The sequence below is a fragment of the Anarhichas minor genome, unplaced genomic scaffold (genome assembly GCF_050575085.1).
Source record: "Anarhichas minor isolate MPS153535 unplaced genomic scaffold, ASM5057508v1 ptg000014l, whole genome shotgun sequence".
Lineage (NCBI taxonomy): Eukaryota > Metazoa > Chordata > Actinopteri > Perciformes > Anarhichadidae > Anarhichas > Anarhichas minor.
Genome location: NW_027466460.1, coordinates 8,379,929 through 8,401,837, shown reverse-complemented (window position 1 = coordinate 8,401,837; position 21,909 = coordinate 8,379,929). Strand labels below are relative to the sequence as shown.

At 39.4% G+C, this 21,909-nt stretch overlaps 2 protein-coding genes across 3 annotated transcripts; one reads left to right on the top strand and one right to left on the bottom strand.

Moving 5' to 3' along the window:
- Nucleotides 1-3,055: 3,055 nt before the first annotated feature.
- aimp1a (aminoacyl tRNA synthetase complex interacting multifunctional protein 1a) lies at nucleotides 3,056-16,814 on the bottom strand. 2 transcript variants are annotated; one of them, XM_076091332.1, is made up of 7 exons: nucleotides 16,657-16,814; nucleotides 13,297-13,427; nucleotides 12,331-12,444; nucleotides 10,407-10,553; nucleotides 8,378-8,586; nucleotides 7,255-7,423; nucleotides 3,056-5,696 (listed from the first exon to the last, which is right to left on the bottom strand). In XM_076091332.1, coding segments are annotated over exons 1-7 (939 nt in total). In that variant the 5' UTR covers nucleotides 16,659-16,814; the 3' UTR covers nucleotides 3,056-5,529. The 2 variants fall into 2 exon arrangements, with proteins under 2 accessions (XP_075947447.1, XP_075947448.1); XM_076091333.1 differs by lacking the exon at nucleotides 16,657-16,814.
- A 350-nt stretch (nucleotides 16,815-17,164) lies between these two features.
- LOC142950095 (TBC domain-containing protein kinase-like protein) lies at nucleotides 17,165-19,807 on the top strand. Its single transcript, XM_076091994.1, has 6 exons — nucleotides 17,165-17,185; nucleotides 17,438-17,472; nucleotides 18,188-18,329; nucleotides 18,463-18,523; nucleotides 18,616-18,677; nucleotides 19,186-19,807. The coding sequence occupies exons 1-6, from the start codon at nucleotides 17,165-17,167 to the stop codon at nucleotides 19,498-19,500; spliced, it is 636 nt and encodes a 211-aa protein (XP_075948109.1). The 3' UTR covers nucleotides 19,501-19,807.
- The last annotated feature ends 2,102 nt before the right edge of the window (nucleotides 19,808-21,909 follow it).

The window sequence follows — 21,909 nt, the reverse complement described above, 5'->3', positions numbered from 1 at the left end:
TTCTTGAAAATTCTCATCAGAGGTGCAAGCTGGCTGGGATCGTTAAAAGAGTCAGTAAAATAAAATAAAAAAAGTAGTTTCAGTCCTTGATTATGATTGGCTGAGCCGCACTTGAAGCCGTTGTAAAATACGCTATAAACACACAGCTGTGACCGCATTACATCAGTATTACTGCGCCAAAACAAATTGTTACACAATGTCAGACGTTGCTGTGAATTTTGATTTACTGTGTGGGTTGAGCGTGGATGAGTTCTTGGTGGAAAGAGATGGACAGGGTAGAGGAGAAGGATAAAAAGGAAAGAAAGGAGAAGCTGAATGAGAGAGAACTCGAAGAGCCGGAAAAGTCAGAAAAAGAAGCAAACTGTTCGTTGTCCGTTTGCCTAGAAAGATCTGGATCTTGATTTAACACAATCACCAAAATGTAGCTGAACAGTGTGAACCTTATCGGTTTCAACAGTTACGTTGGCCGACATGCTGAGATTGAATGGCGAGAGAAGATGCTGGAGCAATATCCCTGCTTTTGGCACTGTGCAAACACAATGCACCTGTCCAGACTCAAACACCCCTGCACCAGCAAGGAGTGTTCACATATTTGAACAATACTTCAACAACTATCCAGATAAATGTTACTAACACCCCCAATCGTTCCACTCCATCTGTGTGTTGCTAAATGTTGCCGAAGAACTACATTGCTTGGAGGAAAAATGATTATTTGTCAATAAATAATTTCACTTTTTGTTGCTGTATTTTTATTCCCTGAAACCATGCCAGGTATACGTAGTAAGTAACGCTTTTTAAAAAGCAATAAGCCACTTGAGGCCGTGATTTACAGTGAATTTATAACATCTAAGGGGCGTTGTTAGGCACCACACCAAGCATCCTCTCATCTTATTAATTCATTTTCCAATGAAACTATAGAGCTGCTTATCACCAAATTCGATATTACAAAATATCAATAATATACAAATACAGTATTTTCAATTGTGTAAATAGAGCATGGAGGTTTCTTCTTTAGTAGTATTATGTAATAAAACAATCCAGACTCAAACATTCACTTACTGTATTTATGAGCTTTCATTCAGCAGTGGGCCACCATGCGCCCTATAGGTGTGGATTTTGGTACAGAACAAAAGGATTTGGAGAGCCTACAGCAGTTTCCTTTTTAGTCAAGTATATCAGTCTGAGCTGCTCCCCGGGAATTGATTTATTCTGTAATTCTCTTAGTTGTTTTATTGCTGCCTGAGGAATTAAGGTCCTATGACAGAAAAGTCACAGCAATTGAGTAGCAAGTGAAGACAATGTGCAGGACTTGGCTCACTAATGCTACCAGCTGAAATTGCATTGGCTCTTCAAATTTCTATCAAAATACTCACTTCACTCAGACGAGTAACAGAAATGTTGGCTTGTAAGCGGTGATTTAAAATAAATAATAAAAAGAGGCCCATAATATGGATAATAGATTTCCTGCAGTTGAAAGGGAAGCTTGGATAATTTGGTTCATTGTGAACATTGCCGAAGCATGAAACCACACACAGAGGAGCTTGCAAGAGCTGCTCTTTCAACTACAGCCAACATATGTCCACAGAGTTTGGTCTTTCCCTCGGCACTCTACAGTATTTTCCACCCAAATCATGTTTCTGCCCACCTACTGCTATTATTGAAACAACGCTGTTGATTGTTTTAATTTGTAGCTTTGTAGGTTGATTGTTTATTGCTGATCCGATCCAAATTCTGATAGGTCACATTTAACAAACTTTCCATTATGTAATAACCACCTACACCATGTGGAAGTATTTTGATGATCTGATGGCTGAGCTGAAACGTTTACATGCAAATGTTTTAATTTTTTAAAACACCACACATTCTGAATTAACACTTTAGGCTTGGTTTTAATTAAACTGTGTGAAGTCAATTAATCAAATGAAATTATTAATTAAGGTAATTAAAGCGGTAAATTAGATCTATGATTGTTGGTGGAGGAGGCAGATGCTGAATGATCACCAGCAGGTTTAAGCAGCACAGAGGTCTCATCTCTGGCATTTACACTCACCAGCTGTATTCTTATTAGTATACAGCGCAGAGTTTAACCACTTAAAGCTCGACTAATCATTACTTTTTTGATGTAAGCAAAAAATGAAATGACTATGTGATGTGAAAGAAGTTTCACGCAGTGATGAACCCACAAAAAATTGTCACCCACCTCAGCAGCTCTACTTGGCTTTTCAAAGATTTTAGCTCATTGTTTTGGTTTAACTACCGCAAATTTAAGGTACAGCTAAGTCTCACCTTTAGAAGGCTTTAATACCCTGAAATGTTAGCTGTTGGGGTCCAAAACAGAGTAATGAGGAGAGAGAGTAGTAAACTCATTAATGTGGTGACCAGAAAAACAGCTCCAAACAGAATGTTGCAATGTGTGAATGGACAATTAGCATATAACATATTAGCTGCAACAACTTGTGACCCCATAATATGTCCGGGCTGTGTGTCTGTCAGCATTGTTGTGGACGTACTCTCCCCCAAAGTGGCCAAAATAATTAAATACATTTATTCACTAAAGTGTACAAAGCAACATGAGAGGGGGAATTTTCATTCCAGGATAGAAAAAATATTACAGCCACAACTTTGGCTTGGAAGATATTCATGAGGATTTGGAAATAACAATACATCATGACATCATTATTAGTAGTAGATGTCAACTAAATACAAAGTCCTATCAATGTACATGATAAAAACTGAGCGGCTTGGCCACTAAACATCACTAATTAGTGGTGATGATAAACAAATGATGGTTCGTTTGGGCACTTCCAATGTTCCTTCAGCTAATAGAGTATGGTCTTAAAAAAAGACATGTTTGAAATGTATCTGTTACTAAGAATTAAAAAATATGACTTGTCTTAAATGCCATATATAATGCATTAAAAGACAAAACACGGAAGAAAAGATCTGGCTACAGTAAAGAGCTACCGTACAACAATAAAATATATTTAAACTAAAACGGTGTCTTTGTAATGGTGTTGCATATAATGAAAACACAAGACCACTGTTGATCCAACGGTTCAAGTCAACTTGGGGGGATTTTATTGCTAAATAAACTCAGCTAATAGATCATTTTTGAAAACAAGGTTGGGGAGAATATAATAAAAGAATAACACATTTATCAATTTGACAGATCCCTGCACACATCCAAAGGATCTTGAAGTAATCAAAAAAAACACAATGTCTCGATTAATATTAAACCAGATCTTGCAGTATCAAAATGCAAATCATGCTGACCAATATGACTCACGGCTTGTATCCCAGAGGTTTCCAAATTCTTCATAAGGTCCTGTCATAGCTTGACTTTGACGCCTAGTCATGAACTGACTTCTTGGCTTCAGAAATGAGAAATATATTCCGTGTGGCCCTTTCTGTTTCATGATGTTCTGGTTGTTGGGTTCCTCTTTGTGGAACTTCAAACCCAATATTTAGAGAAACATATTATTAAATTTGCCTGTTTGTCATAGTTACCAATTCCCAGAATCCTGTCTTCAGATGGGTGAAAATAGTTGTTTGGGTTTATCCAAAACTTTTCTATTCCTTGTCGCATTTCTATGTGTCCACCTCCATAAAGGCCTGCTTAGAGGAATTATTTTTCTTTGCTGAGGTCATTTTGAAGACATATTAACCTGGAGGATAATGAGTTAGGGGGAATTAATAAAGCAGCAACAGGTCGTCTTTAGCTTTTGACGATGTAAACCAAACACCACAGAGCACAGGCAACCTGTGAAATCAGTAATGGCCCCAAAAACTGGCTCACATTACAAACTCTAGACAAAAGTGTCCACTTAAGAAGCTAGATCCTAATAAAGAAATATAAATGTACTGATCAGGAAAACTCGGATAATCTATAGTGCGATATGTTTGGATGAATAGGTAATGGCTTCACAGTGTACACCAGATGCAGCTGAAAATTCCATTAGGAAACGAATGGTCTCCAACCGTCTGACTCAAAATATCCTGGAGTGAGTTTTCGCTCAGGTTGCAACACTCGTGGTCACAGAAAACCCAGGAAGAAGTCTGTGGTTTAGGTGAGAAGAGGCTTTGGCTTTTGCGGAGGTCACTTAATTACTAGAGCTGTATATGTCATCGAAACCAAAATGAGAGGTTCACCTCATTGAGGACCTCTTGTTATTTTATACTCGAGGTGCATAAGTGTCCTGAAAAGGGACAGATTAAGTCATTTAAAACCATACAAACCCCCATAGGACACCGTTTGATTGACAATCAGGTGGGTGTTAAAGCACCTGTTGGGAGACTATCCGTGTGCTGCGATAGAAAACCAGGCCCGTCCCAGACACTCTTTTTGCAGAGTGGCGTTAGCAGCAGTTTCACGACTGCAGTTCAAATCTACACTGCACCATCTATTGGCAACAAAAGTAACAGCAGCAGCAGTTTAGACATGCAGATGTTAAGATGCACCAACTGCAGTGAAGGAGATTAATGTCTTCTGAAACTGGATCCCTTTATAAGCAGAAAAGTTTAAAGAATTGTCATCCTGTGTGTAGTGTGGTAGTGGCCAGATACCAAAACAAAATTAGCTCTATGGATTGACTCATTTCTGCATTTGGTTCAAAATATTAGAGATGAAAGCTGATATTTATATCATTTACATTTCCTCCATCTGAGGTCTATTGGTGGAGTAGTTATCTCAGCACAGGTGACTATCTCTCCAGGGAATTAAAAAAGAGAGAATACACTAAATTTGTTGAAGAAGAGGACTCAAACAGTAAGCAGAAGTTCTGTGCGATGGTCGGATTTGACCCCTGACAGTTGTTTTTGTAGAGTGGATGGCCTTAATTACTGCAGATGTAACATTAGAGCCTCTGGTGCACAGCTTTCTGTCTGTTTCTTCGGTGTCGTTCGATACATCCGGAGGTGGGTCGACTTTTTCTTTCAAGAGGACAATAAAATAAAGCACATGGCACTGGCATCACAGAGCTGGGACTGAGGTCCCGACAGTGGGCCAGAAGACTGGAGAGGTGGGACTGAGCACCATCTAAATAAAGAGCAAAGAGCTGGAGAACCCGATCTGTTTTTGTTGGGCTTTGTAGTACAACATCCCTGTTTCATCTCCTGCTCATTAAAATGCCCGGGACTAGACAAAGTGGAAACCAATGATGCTCGCTCAAGTCCAAAACTGATGTCTTTTAGACTCATAACCTCAAAACCAAAGCACAATTGAGCTAATGTGCCTCCGGAGACAGGACAAAGTTGATGAATTCAAGCAGAAACACAGTTGTATTGAATAACTTCACTTTGCCGTGTATATGTTAGCGGTAAAAAAAAACAAAAAAAAAAACCCTGATTGTCATGGGACAGATTCTTATGACAGACATTAAAAGTATGTATACTTTTCAAATCCCTTTATTGAACATCTTCAAAGCATTAACTTCCATTCCTTTCCCTTCTGTTTTCTCAACTACATCTCATTTTCATCACTGCAGATGATTGCCAAGTAAACACTGAGCTATTTCAAGCAGCTCTGTTATTTCATTTGATTCCACTGTTGCTCATGGTTTGGGCTTTGCAGACTCCCTTGCCGGCAACTTCAAAGGCAGCTCCCTTGTAGGTTGCGACACACTGGCCGTCCGTGCGTAGGTCTGGCTGAACCTGCTCCCACACCTTCTTCTTGGGGTTCAGCTCTTTGTCTGGTTCACCTGCAGTCAAGAAGTCAGTTTTAATGCATTAGAAACTCCTCAGTTCGCTGCTCATCCATCACACTTGCAGGAATTTTGTATCCAAGACAGTACCATATCTGAAATACTGTTTTGATACATTGATAGATGACTTAACCTGGCTTCTTCATATTCAGCGTACACTGAAACAATCTGTGTTATAAGCTGAAGCAAATACACACTGTGAGCGAATGACCATGATTCATCAGGCTAATTCTAATTTCATACATCCCATGTGAATTGTAAATAGTTTTATTTGTTCTATTAGATTGTCAGCTTTTTAAAGTGCAGTTTGTTCTCAGCCATAATTCAAAACATCGAAACCAAACTTCTCAGAATCAAAGCATACATCCAGGGAAAACAATTAAATGAGGTCTCACTTCACAAGGACTTTGTTTTTGATGTTGCCGAGAATAAAATCATAACCGGTACTGGCTGGCTTCTGTCTGGTGTCAACGTTTTCCTCTCTACGCAACCATCTCATGGTGTGAGGACACAAATGTGTTTCATTTCCCAATGCTGCCATTTATGACCCAAGAGTGGCAACAATCAGTTTTGATCAGAAGCGTGAAAGAGAGGTTTTGATGAGCAACTTGAGCACATTCTTAAGTTCAAGCAGAGGTACTGGGCCCCATTAGTTGGGGAAATGCGGGCAATTACAGCCATGTACCCACACCAGCAGTGGATTGGCTCTGGTGAAGTTTTCAGAGGATTGGACTCTTTTTATTTCATTATCCATACAAATGATTCTAGCCACAGAGATGCCTTGTGAATCAAACAGCTTTTAGAGAATGTGTTCAGCAGGGATGAAAGCCTCAATTGATGCATCTGGAATGCGGGTACTTGGACCACAGATCCACCTTCATCATATCCTCCTCTTCGATTTTTTTTTTTTTTCACAGGAAAAACTTCCGTTTGGTTCTTTTTCTCAAAACATTACAAGAACAACAAGACAAATCCTCTTCTCATCACTAATATTCAGCTTTGTTAACTTCTATAATAAATGTGTGTTTTCAAAACTAGAGAGACTGAAATCACACTGGCTTGTTGGTGGCAGTGTTTGATTTTAGGCCACATTCATTAAAGGTCGTGTTTGTATTAATTCCCAGGAGGGACCTTAACTCTTGTACGGTCTAGTTGATGTGTAAATTAATAAGGAATAGGGTTCACAGTAGTTTAAGACAGTTACTGTAAGACACTTGTCTTTCTGACTGACTTAGAGTAGGTTACATTCCTAGCAATAACCGTTGATTAGTCTGTCAAATCAGCAGTCATAGGCCATTTAGCCACCAACAAACAGAACGGAGTCATTTAATGAGAGCTTTCAGTGGGGTCTGAGAGCACATCATGACTGGTGTTGTTTCTGGCAGTGAGAAGCATAAACGACACCCTCCCATTTCCTACAGTCAGAGGCATTTCGTGGAAACTAGGCTGGGAAATTCTTTCAGTGGGTTTAATTCCATGACAATCACCCACAGTCACTCAGCGGTGGAGGGGAGTGAAATCTGCTTTTGTGGGTACAGTAATCGGGTGCTGGTACCTGGGAAGCCCTGGAAAGTAACTCTGTCCCCTGGTGCTGCTCCACTTGGAGGATCGAGAATCTCGACCTCGTCTGGTGAGCTGGCACACATGACCATAGCCTGGGACACCACTCCTCTCATCTTGGCTGGCTTCAAGTTACACATCAGGACCGCCATGCGGTTCTGCATCTGCACGGGGGACAGAAGATTAAATGCATTTTTACAGCCAATATATCCTTGACAATAGAGAAGAAAAACAAATAATACCCGATTTACTTAAAAAAAACAAAAAAAACGTCAAGCCGGAGGCTTTTGGTTGTACTTTGAATTTTTCATCTCAAGTCAGGGACAGAATGTGAATGTTCTGAATTTACAAAACAAACTGTTTGACATGAGCTATATTTTATGTGGAGCATAGCCACTTCATTATGTTATGATTAGCCTCTCTCATACTTTGATTGAAGTTGTATAAATACTACAGTTAACAAGCAAAGAGTTGATTTAAGACTGTTGGTAATGGACTGTTGCAGAAGTTTGACAACCATAAATTTGTTTGCTCCGGGAGCAAAACATAAATGTGAAGCAAAATAAACACCGATATTCAATGGAGATCCTGAAACACGCACAGGAAATGTTGAGTTTCTAAGCAGAACCGCCAGCACTTAAGAAGTCACTTTAAATGGACCAATAAATCCTTACTATGACCCTAGAGACCCACTAATGCATACAAATGTATACAGCACTGCTTGTGTGTGTAGTGGAAACAACTCTCAAATAGCGTCTCTGCAGGGATTCATAAAGGTAGTACGGAATTAAAATTTGTATTGAAGTCTACATTTTCCTCACTCATAAGCAGACATTGTAGGTCGGCAGATGTTGATTTTGACATCTACAGGCTTGCGACCTGGAGCCTGATGAGACTTTCAAAAACAAGCTAAATCAGTGAATGTGTGTGAATCTCTACACATAATCTCTGAGGTGGCCAGTTCATCATAAGACAAAGTTCCCTGACCCAACCCTGGTAATTACACTGCATTTTAACATCTCATGATATTGCAGAAACGTCTTTATTCCACTCTGCAAATTGCACTTAGCTAGCTGTATATAATAAACTAGCAGCCAAGTATACGAGTTGTACTGTACCTGGTCCAGAGGTATGTGTTTGACCAGCCCACTGACCACTGTCCTAGGAGAAGCCTCTCCCACATCCACCTGCTCCACATATAGACTGTCGGCATCAGGGTGCTTCTCGGCTGTGATTATACGTCCAACACGCAGGTCCAGACGAGACACGTCCACCTTGGCGTCTTCTTGGCTGGGGGCTGCGGGCTTCTTCTCAGCTTTCTCCCCTCCTGGCATACAAGAAAGACAAACACTGTTATACTACACACTTTGTATATCATTTAAGTACGTTTGTGTCATTTGAATGAAAGCGTGTTAGAGCAATGTGGCTGGGTGTTGGAAGTTGGGTTCGGAGCACTTTTAGCACAGACAGTAGCTATCCATCATGTGTTGAGGGAAGGTTTGCTGCATGGCGAGAGGCATCTGTGAGAGTTTTCATGCTACTATCTCTACAATGTGCATGATATTATCGAAAATGTTTGTTTAAAAGCACTGACAATATTTCAGCCAACTGGTATGGTTCCAAGGGAAATGATAAAAAAACAAATCATAGTTGAAGCAATGCTGGGCATCTGTCTGGAATCTGTTTTAATTTCCTCCCATAAATGACAAAAAAAAAACCACAATGACAGGCCTGAGGGTTGCACTTCTTTCACTTCTTCCCAGAAACGCGGGGCACAAACCTTGACTAAATGAGGGTACCAATACGCACTTTTGGGTGAGTGCTTTGTGATCCAATGACATAGCAGAATAGCAGATGCTTCCTCCCGAGAGACACAGAGTACCTTTCACTGGCCTGGTCTGCTTACACATTCATTCCAGTGGATTGCACTGATCAAATGACCACACAGTCTTTAATCATTCCTCCGAGCCGACACCAGCTCTGAGGAATATGAATTCCAACCCCTGCCTTTGATATTGAACATTTCTCCTCTGTGTAATCAATGCTCTGCTGCGATGACAGCACAGCGACGTGAAACATTACCGACTACACTGAAGTTACACATGGGTTTGTGTAGACTAACAAGTAATGACTGTTTGGATTAGGTGAGAACACGGTTACATTAATGCCTGAGGTAACACACATGTACAACACCTTATAAAGAACCCTCATCAACAGCTCCCTAACATCTGGATGTAAGGAATGCCAGACACAACAATCAATTTGTAAGTGTCTTGACGCTTGTTTCATTCCCTTTCTAAATTATAACCTCACAAACACATCCAGTGCTAATCATTCTCTGACTGTGCCCGACAGTCCTGATGATGATGATGATGATTCCAGATAGCTTATTGCTAAAAGTGAAATATATATTTGAGTGATTTATTGCTTTGTATTCTAAACTTATAAATGTGAAACAGCTTAATGCCATTATATTTGACACATAGGGATACTTTGGTTTTATGATGGGTCCTTGAATGACACACATCCACAAAATATTAAATCATTTAAAAAATTGGATTCAATCACTGGGGACATTAGACGAGGACACCTCTTCACAGACGAAGCTTAGAAACCATAAAAGTCCAAAACAAATGCAGCTTTACTAAAAGTCTTCCTACTGAGGCCCGGAGATCATGGATCCATTTAGAGGCTGATTTCGCCGTCATACATTCACGATCACCGGAAATTCAAGTGGAAAAACATTTTCGGCACTGTGTCCAGCATTTTCTGAGCTCCTCTTGCATGCGTGATTACAATCTGGCACCTGGTTATCCAGAACACAGCACATAAGAAGAGACAGGCAGAGGGCAGATACAGACGCTGCCACACACTTCTAGGGGTCATTAGGAAAATCCAACGCATTCTGCCTTTAAGTTCTAAATAAGAATAATAACAATGTTGATGAAGTAGGAATATATTCTGCAGTTTATGACTTTAGTCCTTTCTGCTGAAAATGAAAGAGATGAAAAACTGAAATAAATGATACAAATGTTGCTATACGACATATCTAAAGAGATTTAATCACATTTTATTAGATGTGAAAACTTCAAGGGGATTCATCGTAAAACCCTGAAATGTGGCTTCATTTTGTTCTCCAGCTGTTACCTTTTTTCTCCGGCTTCTTCTTTTTACTCTCATCTTTGGGAGGGGAGCTCTGGACGGCAGCAGCCGGGGAAGCAGAGGGTGCTGGAGGGGTGGGCTTCGAAATGCACTCAACGCTGTTGTCAGTCGATGGCATGGCCACTGCCCGCACTACAGGAGGGAAAACAGGCAAAAGGTCGGTAGAAAAACATGATTAAATGGTGGATCACAGTTACTGTCTGAAAGACTTCTTCGTACGGACAGAGCTGGTTGCATCAACATGGTCCAACGAAATGATACAGAGGTAGATTTATTTACACACCCAGTGGGAGGACTGCTCTCCTGATGCAAACAGTTTAGAAGGGAAAATGACACAGTGTCCAAGTTGATGGAAACAAGGAAATGGAGCCGTAAAGCAGGGAACAATGTCCGACAATAACTCTCCAGAAAAAAAAATAACCCATCATTTAAGGCGCCTGATGTTTGAATTCCTAGAAAAATCCAGTGCCCGTGTCTGACAAACATTGGTCTGCAGGCACACCACCGTCGCCATAATACTTTTAATTACCTTAATTCTATGTTTGGACCTCAGCTCAGGACCTTTCCGGTTTACCTTGGAATTACACGCAACAACCTCTTAAACTCATTCCCCTTAAGTTTGCTGTGGGGTCATAGGGTTTGCGCTATTATATCAAATGACGTTATTGTAGATGTCCGGTGCATTATTTTATTCATGCATCTCTGGAAACATTGGGATTTCCACCAGAATTTTAAATTAAAGCTGCACTTATCCATATTGTTACATTCAAAATGAATCAAATGACTGGAAAGTATAAAGGGTTTGCTAGTAGTGAAGAACCCACAGCATATTACCAGCCAGCCCCCCCCCTCTGGTCTACAGAGGTTTCTTTTAGCCTCTCACAGCTCACAGTTTTGGTTTTCTGACCCTGACCTAGCGTCTGGCTGGTGAACACAATGAAGCATTTAGCAGCTAAAGAGACCGGTATTTTAATCAGGAGTTGGTGGAGACCAAAACTGAAGAGCTTAAGAAAAAAGCGAAAATTTGTCTTAAATTTGTCACATGGCCAGAAACCCATTACCAAATGAATGCCTTTGTTGCTCCATGTATGCTGGATGTGTTCATAGAAAACTATTTGCAATCAATCATGTTTGCCATGACGAGGCGCTAATAAGACAACCAAAGTGGACCCCAAAAAAAGTATTGCAGCCATAACTTATGTGGGTTTGAACAATGCTCGCCTTCAACTCAACTAAAATGAAATTGTTTACAGTTTTTATTCCTTTGCTGCAGATATGTTTTTCTCAAGGCACTATTATATTCATATTCAGTAGTTTTCGCCATCTCAATGCTTTCAAAACGTTCTTATTCATCCATGTTTTAAGCCATTGAATGCCACCTTAAAGCCATTGAAAAGAAACCCCCCAAAAATAAACATCACAATTAGAAACATAGTCTTTGGTACATTGGAACGCATTCCTTCTACGTTCCAACACTAACATACTGGGTCTTTTTGAATAAGGTTAAATTGCTTATTTCTTCCAGCCCTCTGTCTTTCTGGAAAACATTAAATGTGTGTTAATGATCTGAGCCGTTTGCCCTTGAATGTCAGCGTACGTTAGACGCACATAGCTGGCAGACATGTTGTCCCCATCACTGTAATGGGGATTCTCGAAGCACTATGGCTGCTTATAATAAAAATAAAAATAAATAAAAAGATCCGGTTATAATGGGCTTATAATGCAAAAGATGTTATCATGCATAGTAAACCAAACAATGCTATAATGAGCAACAACTGACATCAAAATGTTCTTAATGTCACACAACCGCTTCTATAACTAGATATGAAGGATAACAACATCAAGGTCTTTAAAAGACAAACATTTAATCCGTGATGGAAGATTTTTCTGGGAACCAAACCCAACATACCTCCCCTCTTCTTCTCTTTTTCCAGCAGCTGTTTTTTCAGTTCCTCTATGTCATTCTTCAGTTTGGCATTCTCCACCATCAGCTTCTTCTCTTCCCTGACACTGGCCTGGACGACTGCAGCAAAGGCAAAGTCTTGTGAGCTCTCAGCACTGGAATGAAATTTCACTATCCCAACAGGACATCGTCAGAACTGCTGAACTAGTACAAATACAATATCGACTTAAACATAGTGACTATTAAAAGTCTATATTGTGTCTCTTTTGGAGTTAAAGAAACCACAGAATTGTCCATGAATCCAGTTTTTGGATTACAAAAACACCCTGTCCTTACTCCTTTAGAATAATTCATACGTCTCCCATTGTGCAAGTGATACAATTGTCATTGTATAAGATCATAAAGATTATTCAAAGCTGAGCTTTATCATTTACCCAATTGCAACAGAAATAGAAACTTCTGCTCTCTTTTATTATATTTTGTAAAAAATAAGACTTAACTCTACCTAAAACATGTTTATAATTACATTCATAAAGTAATTAATTTGTGTATGGAATATATTTGGCTCATTTGACCACCTTTTTATGAGTCAAGCTTATGAATACCACGCGGGGCCTCAGGTATCATAAAACTGCCCGTAGTCCGACAGGGATTTCACTCTTTAAATCATGAGACTGTGAATCATGCACGTAAGCAGTTCTTCAGCCCAAAAGTATGTCACTCCTACAGCCAATACAGAAATGAATTATGCACTACATCTGAACACTTTCTGCACAGAAATATAGACAGATTTGGAAACACAACTTCATCATTTATAAAAGTGTACTATAGATAGATAGATAGATAGATAGATAGATAGATAGATAGATACACACTTTTTGTAAGACTGTGTCGGCTCGTAATCAGCTGACAAAATGTTCTATGTATAAGCAATTTAGTGTGCGGTTGTGTAAGTTGAAGTGCGTCCCTTACTGGCTTTCTCCTTCAGCAGCTGGACTTGTTGTTTGAGGTACTCGATGATCTGGTCAGCCTCGGACGCTCGCTGCTCCAGCCTCAACAAAGGATTGTGACTTGACATCTTGAACAAGGAGCGAGCTAAAAACCTAACAGACAAAAAACACATTCAGCAATCTTAATACTACAAAAAGCTAGATATTAGAGCTGGACAATATATCGAACTGTTTACATTCGCAATACAACGTGTAGGGGCAAATTTTGCAATAGTATCTTTCCTTTTGTTTTAAATGAAGGCACCAAGCTAACAAATACTTAGAAAGTTACCCTATTCCACGAAATTTCAAGTTTACTCAAGTGATGCATTGTAAAAAGAGACGGTATTCTAAAGTGCTATGCTGAACATCTACAAAGATGCATGTTTGGAGTTACGAGGTTTGCATTCCAGTACAACGTAACCACAAACTACAGCTCTAAACTGACCACTGAGTAAAGCCAACTTCTCTCCGACAGTCGCAACAAAAACATTTCATTTCTGCAACGGTGGTATGGGGTTGCTCTATAGGACTGCATTACATTGTACAGGCATTTCCTATTTTGTTTAACATATAATATAATGTACCGGCGCTTCATTAGTAAACACTGTATTCCAAAAGCAAAAATTCAGATATGTTTGAAAATGTCTGACAACAATCATAATCTGACATGTTTTCCCATGTGCAGTCCCAGTAGGTATGAACAATGTCTCAATAGATGTTTACTGTTTGCTATATTTTGGCTGGTTTCCCAAAACCTGGACAAAATCGGCCCTTCGTGCACAACGCATGCTGAGAGATAATCAGAAGAACATACGTTGCTTCTTATAAAAATGAGAAAACAAATCAGTACATCTTGTTTCCAGATTCATTTAATTTGAAGGTTTGTTGCAACATTTTAGTGAATGAAAACCTCACAACAGCCTTCCTATCTGTCTTTCATAGTAACAAGTGTAAAGAAGTCAAATTCAGATAGTTTATCCTTAAACTACACTTAACATCAACATCATAAGCATTCAGTGTTGGACATGAAGTTTAGAAGGGTTCAGCCAGTTTTGGGCCACTCAACCAAAACACAACTGGACACCGGTTTTGGGGTAATGTCCCTTTATCATGTTGAGCTTGGCAAATTACTTCTTTTTTTTTTTTTAAAACAGGAAACGAAGGATTTTTACAAGGCTGAGGCATGAAAAGGGAAGAAAACTTCTTACACATATTACAGGGAGGCGCTGGAAAACAACAGCTGGCCCGAGATGAAAACAAAATGTTGGGGGGGATGAGGAAATTAGAAACACAAAAGAGCTGGAGTTGATAAAATCAAGGATCAAAGCATTGCTTTTTGAGAAACCGAATTGATTTAAACAGGACCAGTGGTGGAGTAATGACAAGAGCCACAAAAAGGCTGATCTCATTTGGATAACCCCTGAAAATGAGTCCTGGGGCCGAGGTCTGTACTGCAGCATGAAGACAAAGTTCAATCCAGCTTTGGATTTCAAATGGAAATAGCCAAAAGTGTTAAGAACGTTAAAGTGATGTGGGCTTTCAGCAGACTCCAGGATGCCGTTTACCTGTCTTCACTGTATGGAAATCAAAATCTTTATGACTCATCTCCTGTTTTGCAACTGTACAAATCCAGCAGGTTAACTGCACCTAAGAGGGGACAGCTGGTGCTCAACTGGTGTTTGCCTTATCAAGCTCCTAAAAATAGGCATGGCTGACTTGTTTGCTTAGTCAACAGTTCTCCACGCTAATATCTTATGTCTACATCCATTATCAAATTAAAATATCAAAGATAATACCGCATAGCGATACACAGACTAAACAGGTGGTTTGAATCAGATGGGTAAATCTGTTACATTTAACCACCAGCTTTCTCTGGTATGGTGGTGAGCAGACCCACCAGGATACAAGTGTTTGCTCTTCTCATGCTTCATTCCCACAGTGAAAATAAACTATGAGGATACTTCCCCCACCTGTCTGCCAACCAGACCAATGTAAATGAAAAGAGAGAACAGTATGCCAGCACCACCTGAAGGCATTAGAGGGACCTACACATCTTAACTTAAAAGATGAGGTTCAGTCTTTAGCACCAGATGCAGCCTTGCAAAAATAAAAATACACACAACAGAGAGAGAGCAAAAAAACACACTAATGTTTCTGCACTGAACTTTGGCTCTGGTTTATGCTCTTAGATGCTCGTTTAAAAAAGGAGATGCACTTATGACTTCTGGTGACTAGTAGTTCTCTTGAATACCTATGTTGAATACACTTATTGTAAGTCGCTTTGGATAAAAGCATCTGCTAAATGACTGTAATGTAATAATTGAGATACCGTGTCAGAGTTTGACAATGCCGAATTCAATTTGATTACAAATGTAACATGCCGGCAACTAAGTTACATGCATATGAAATTTCATGAAATTGGTTAATAAATGACATGAGGTTCATAACTCACATAAATATAAACCATAAAACACCAATTACTGTCTATGTCTGCATAGAAAAACGGGAAAACAGTTGGAAACATAACACAGCAGAAATAGTGAGACTCTAATGATCTGATAATGTATCACTTCTTTAAAAACATTGATTAAATGTTTAGAGTATAAAATGTCATTATACTGTCGAGTGCCCATTGTGATTATTTTTATTTCCATATTTTCTTAATTGTTCAGAGGAGGAGTCATTGCACACGTATTTAATGTAGAGGAGTGCTGAAAGGATTGGATGTTAAATAAAAAACGACATAAATACACTTTTCATTTACACATTAAAATCATGCAGCTTACAGTACGTTTGTATAATGGATTATATTATTATTTGCTCCTAAAATATGAGGATTTACATCATTTATTCTGTTTTATATCACCAAATTAGTGTTTTGGATTAAACAGTATTTTGACAAAACCAGTCGAATCAGTAGATGATGAAAACGATTGTTGGCTGCAGCCCACTTACTAATCACTAACTAGTTACTTAGTTATAGTCTCTGGTAGTCAGAAAATAAAACAAAGACTAAAGCATCGACTCACTTGCAGATACAGCAATCAAACTACAATAATTTAATGTTGGGGAAGTTAATGTTGATCACAAAATTAAAATGCATTGTGATTTGTGGAGGATGGATTGCTCAACAACGTGTATTAGTGTTGTCAGTTAGCTTTTACTCGGTTCAGCTCACACAGAACTATGTCGCTGGGACAAGGACAATCAAATTGACTTTGGGCTAACTCTCATGTAGCTAGCACTGGCATCCCGCTAGCTAGGCGGCTGGTTAGAAGTTATTGACGACGTAAGATCGGTTAGTTGTAAAAAAAATAATAAACAGCTTTTTGGAACTTACATGGACTCTGAACCGCAACCCCAGCACGTTTCAGGGAGAGGTGGGGGCTTGACAGCTGCTAAAACTGGCTCCTGCTACAGCTAGCTAGCTGACAGACAGACAGGCAGGCAGCCAGCTTCTGAGGCCCCCGCCGTTAGATCTCAGCAGTATCCGGATGTAAAATAGGCCGGTAGAGTTTCCGTTATATCTGCTATAGATCGGATACCGTCGCAACATGTAAGGAGGCAACGGATAATGCCTGTGTGTAATAACTACAATGAGAAACCAACTCTTCAAAAAATACGGAAAAGATGATTCATAAACAACCTTGAGTTTTTTTTAAATAACTTAGTTTGATTTAAGTTCCACAATTGTTATGTTTCTATTTTCTTTCTTCCGTGGACTACTTTGTCGCAGAATAATGACGTAATTGGTCACGTTCACTCAGCTGTTCCCATCACATTGCAGAGGCAGGAAACGATATTCATTTCAAATATTTTAATACAAATTTAGAGTTAATTCCGACGACATGGCCATACAGCTTTACCATGCATGTTTGCTGTGATTAACAAGCAAGTCTGTTGTTAATTCATTATATATATAGCTTTGTATTTACAAGTGGTAAACAAAATGATATAGTGTAGGACTGCATTTTATTGTTGTCCAACAACACAACACCACAAGTTACCATTTCAACATGTTGTCAGCTGATTACAGCTAGGGGAGTACCACCCCAGCAGTAGGTATTCCACCTGAAACAGTCGCACAGGAACCAAGTTTAGTCCCTGGTTCCCTAGGTTAGAATGCAAGTTTAGCCGATGTAGATTTCCCCATAGGGTACGTCTTGTTCTCCTCATTCATCACAGCGGAAGGTCCATTAGCGCTCTGGAACTCTTCAACTGTTGGCACTGAGCTATGTGCATGTCTGTTCAGGGTCAACGTTTCACTTGTATCTGTTTGCTGTTAGTCAAATCATAAAAAAAGGTAATTGACCGTAACATTGATGCATAATGGCTCATTGCTTTTTCATAGAAACCAGCTTTTGGGGCATCAAAATAGCTTCCTGGTTGAGAAACTGTAACGGATCGTTGGACTTTTATCCTAATCCAAAGGCCTTTGTGTTCTACCAAGTGTCTCTGTGTAATATCCTTTTGCAGATTGAAAAGAGGAATGATGGCACATGTCTCTCAATAACATCTGGATGAAAATATGTAATAAATGTAACTGTCAAACAGCTATGCGTATTCTTAGGAACACCTGAATATACATCACTTAATGACAGAAATGTGAGCAATAGCATCACTTTTCACAGAATATTTTTGTTCGATAATATTATGTATTCATTTATAATATGGAGTTGACATTATTACAACCTAATAACTCAACAACGCTGACAAATGAATGAAAAGCTATGACGGGATGTTTCTACACTGAGCTGTTGAACCAGTAATTCATTATAGTGTTTGATCTTAAAGGGAATGCTGGATATCCATATTATTCAGAGAGGCTGAAAAAGTGATGTGTCTTATCTGCTCTGTGAACATGACCTCAGGTACCCATCATACCTTGCTCCAGAGGTGATCGCTCAGGGCTCCTTCCACCCCAGTGACTCTTCCCATGATGAAGCTCCTCTGCCTTCAGGACCTAAAACTGATGTCTGGTCGCTTGGGGTTTTGTTGTTTGAATTATGTGCAGTAAGAATCCTTCAAAAAACATCTTCAGACAAGAATAAGACATTCAAACAAGATTTTTTGATGTCGTTTGGCCTGAACTCCAGCTGTATGGATCATTTGCCACATCAATTCTAATGCTGTGAATCAATTACAGGGTAGACGACTGCTGCAGAATATTGATATTAGTGAGAGATTGAAATTCATCCTAACCTTGGGTAAGTAAAAAGGACATAATTAATCAAAGTGCTGAGCAATATGCTCTTTAATTTAATTAGGCTTACTCTGTGATATTGTTTGTCATTCTCAGGTTGCATAGACGACATTGTCACTGTCCTTGCTGAGGAACATGGTTGCCTGGATGCCATCAAGGTGAAGTCAAAATCATTGTCTGCCTAGATCTGAGTCAATAATAAAGACAATAATAAATAAAGACATTTTAATGGTGTTTTTAAATGAAAGAGCTTTTAGACGGAATTAGGTCGCATTATTGACATTACAGTATTATATAAAACAATATCTTATTTTATGTTTTCACTTAGCAATAATACAAAGTTCTTTGCCTAATTAAAATGTCTAAATTGAGAGTTTTCCTGATTTAGATCAAGAAATATGTGATAAAGCTCTGACGGAGCATTTGTCGACAACTTTACTTGACTTAACAATTACTGGAAATACAGATTTTATATTTTCCATTAAATTAGAATTACACACTTAAAGCTTTTTTATTTGAATGTATTCAATCAGACATCTAGTCCCACTTTAAGTTTTGTGTAAGCACTACCTAATCTTTCTTGACTTTTTCGTGGGATTATTAGGAGTTTGAATGGGACTTGTGTGTATTGTGTGTACTGGAGCTAATACGCTTGTTTTTTTACAGGTGCTGCCTGAAAATGTCCTGGAGTTATTAAGGAAATGCTTGACATTTCTTCCATCCAAAAGTCTTCCAGGCCGACCCCTGCAGACCTGCTGGGAGACCCTGTGTTTAGTGGCGTCTCGTGCCTCTACACGCCCTTCAAGAAGCCTGTTGGTCTGTTCTCCTCCTCTCTGCGCTGTGCACATCTGGAACTCCCAGAGGACATCAGTGAACTCTGCAAAGGTCTTCCCGAACTTTGCACAACTGCACATGCAGCCTTACACTCACACGTACACGCTACATACACACCAATCACCCGTCAACCCTTCTTCCTCTTGACTAAACATTACATTTTTCAAAGCTGACTTGATTACCTTGAAGTAGGTTTGTGAAGCATGCCGGCATCAATATTAATAATAGTGGCAGTATTTAGTGTCAAAAGATCTAATTGGTGTCCTGTGAGATTTTTCTTTGATATTTGATAAGCCTTTAATTCATGTTCTTGAAAGCATCGTTCATTTGTATTCTTGCTCCTACTTCTTATTTCCCCAAGTTGCACTTATTTTAATTTGTTCCATTCTAAATTCTGTGAAACATACTATTTGTAAAGCAATCTGAAAATAAACAGGACTAATTACAAAATCCATTTAAGACACACTGGTGACTTTTTGTGGATAGGGATACATTGTTAGACCTCAGTTTCACGTACGGTCCTGTTGTTCATTTAAATAAAGTGACTCCACAAAGACAAGAGCTCCACAATAAACATGTTGACAGCACGATATAGACTGATTCCTCTGGGCTCTTTTATTTTGGAAGAAATGTTCTTAGATTTACTTTGTTTGTTTTATATGTTGTAGGCCAGATTAAATTACATATTTAAAATGTATATTTAAGTTTTGTCCAAACAAGATTCCACTTTCATATGAGTCAACATGTCTTGATGTCAGGAGATGATGTTACATTTCTTGTTATTCTTTTTGTTTTACCCTCTGTTGCACCCCCCAACCCCCTCCTCCTCTGTTTGTGTTATTCCTTACTGTACTACACATGCCCGGACACTAGATGGTGCTCATGTCACATCTTGGAAATTCCCTTCCTTGCCCTCAGTTACAACCATGTGACAGCAAATTTGTATTATAAACTGTTTTCTTCCCATCATTTCAGGTTTGGATTCACTGTGTGCCCCATTCCTCTACTTAAACTTTAATAATGAAGGTAATGAATAATAAAGGTTTTTATTTCTACTTTTCGTTTTTAGTTTTTTGGCTTCTTTTCATATTTAACTTGTCCTTTTTACAGCCCTGGCATATGCCTGCATGTCTGCCTTCATCCCCAAGTACTTGTACAACTTTTTCCTGAAGGACAACTCTCATGTCATTCAAGGTGAGATATACTAGACTACACACTCATTCTGCTGTTTTGCACAGCAATACAGTCTAGTGATTTTAAAACGTATCTTTTGTGTTTCTCTTGACATAAATTACACACTAGCTCAAGATTACTTGTCTCCACCTAAGCCATCCAGTGTTTTTGAGCTAATGTAGTCAACTGCCACTGCAAGTTGAATATTAAACATGGTCAGCGCATTCAGCTAAGTTCAAAAACAAATTATCAGCGGCTGGCACCGAGCATCGGGCCCTCAGCTCAATGTTGATTACATTTTGTCTACTCTCATCTACAGAAACACGGCTGACGATCTTTGATCCACCAAGCCGCGGCTCTGACCTTTGAACCGATGAAACAACAACTTCCGGCCCCACCGGCGTTGAATGCTCTCAACGCGATTGCAGCAGTATGAAATACACAGTCATTTCTACACAACATTAACGATCTCGGTCGTTAATCTCTGCGATTATTGAGCATACACACCACGTTAAATGACACAGTAACTTAAGCAACACAAACAAGATAATAAACACAATGAACTAACTAAGCCCAGACACCTTAAGTAAACCTTACTATGAGATGGTCCTTCTGAGCTACTCATGTCTCAGGCTGCGCAGCTCTGTGCGCAATAATAATACTGTCTGTGGCCGAGAATTTCTTCCGAAGTCAAGGGAATTCTCGTCCTTGGAACCGGCATAAGTCGACTTGGTGGAAAGAGAAGTGTTTCCTCTTCCTCTAAAGAATCTGTTTTCTTCACTTCTGCAGGCAAATTGTCTGCTTCCTTTTCCAGGATGCGAAACAAAAACAAAACAAACAGTCTCTATTCGTCCAGCGAATGTAAACTGAAGACCCAGGCTTTCTTTTAAAACAGCAACGTTGTGTTCGTGCTTCCTTTCCCTGACGGGGTCAGAGGGATAAGTGATGCGTTTAGGGGTGCTCAGGGGTTTTGTAGTTTGGTAGCTGAGCCACAGGGGTTCCTGGGGTGTCTGTGGGCCTTGACCAATGGGGTCGCAGTGTTGATGGTTTATTGCTTTCGCATCTAAACATTCCTTGGACCTTGCTCTTATCTGAAACTCAGATCAGGCTGCAGATTTATCTGCAAACTAGGCAGGCCAGATCCCTTTGTTTCAAAGCACATGGTCAGATCCCAACAGTTGTAAATCACATCATGTGATGCTGCTCAGCCAATCAAATATGTGTATTCCGAGTTTCCCGATTTGAGTGAGATTTACACAGACTGGGGAAGAGATGCGGAAACAGAACAAAGAGTAAGAGAATTACGTGAGTCAGAGAAGTTATTTCAAATGGCGTTCTCCAAAAAGGGAAAAGTGGTCAGTGAGACCAAAAAGAATGGACAGA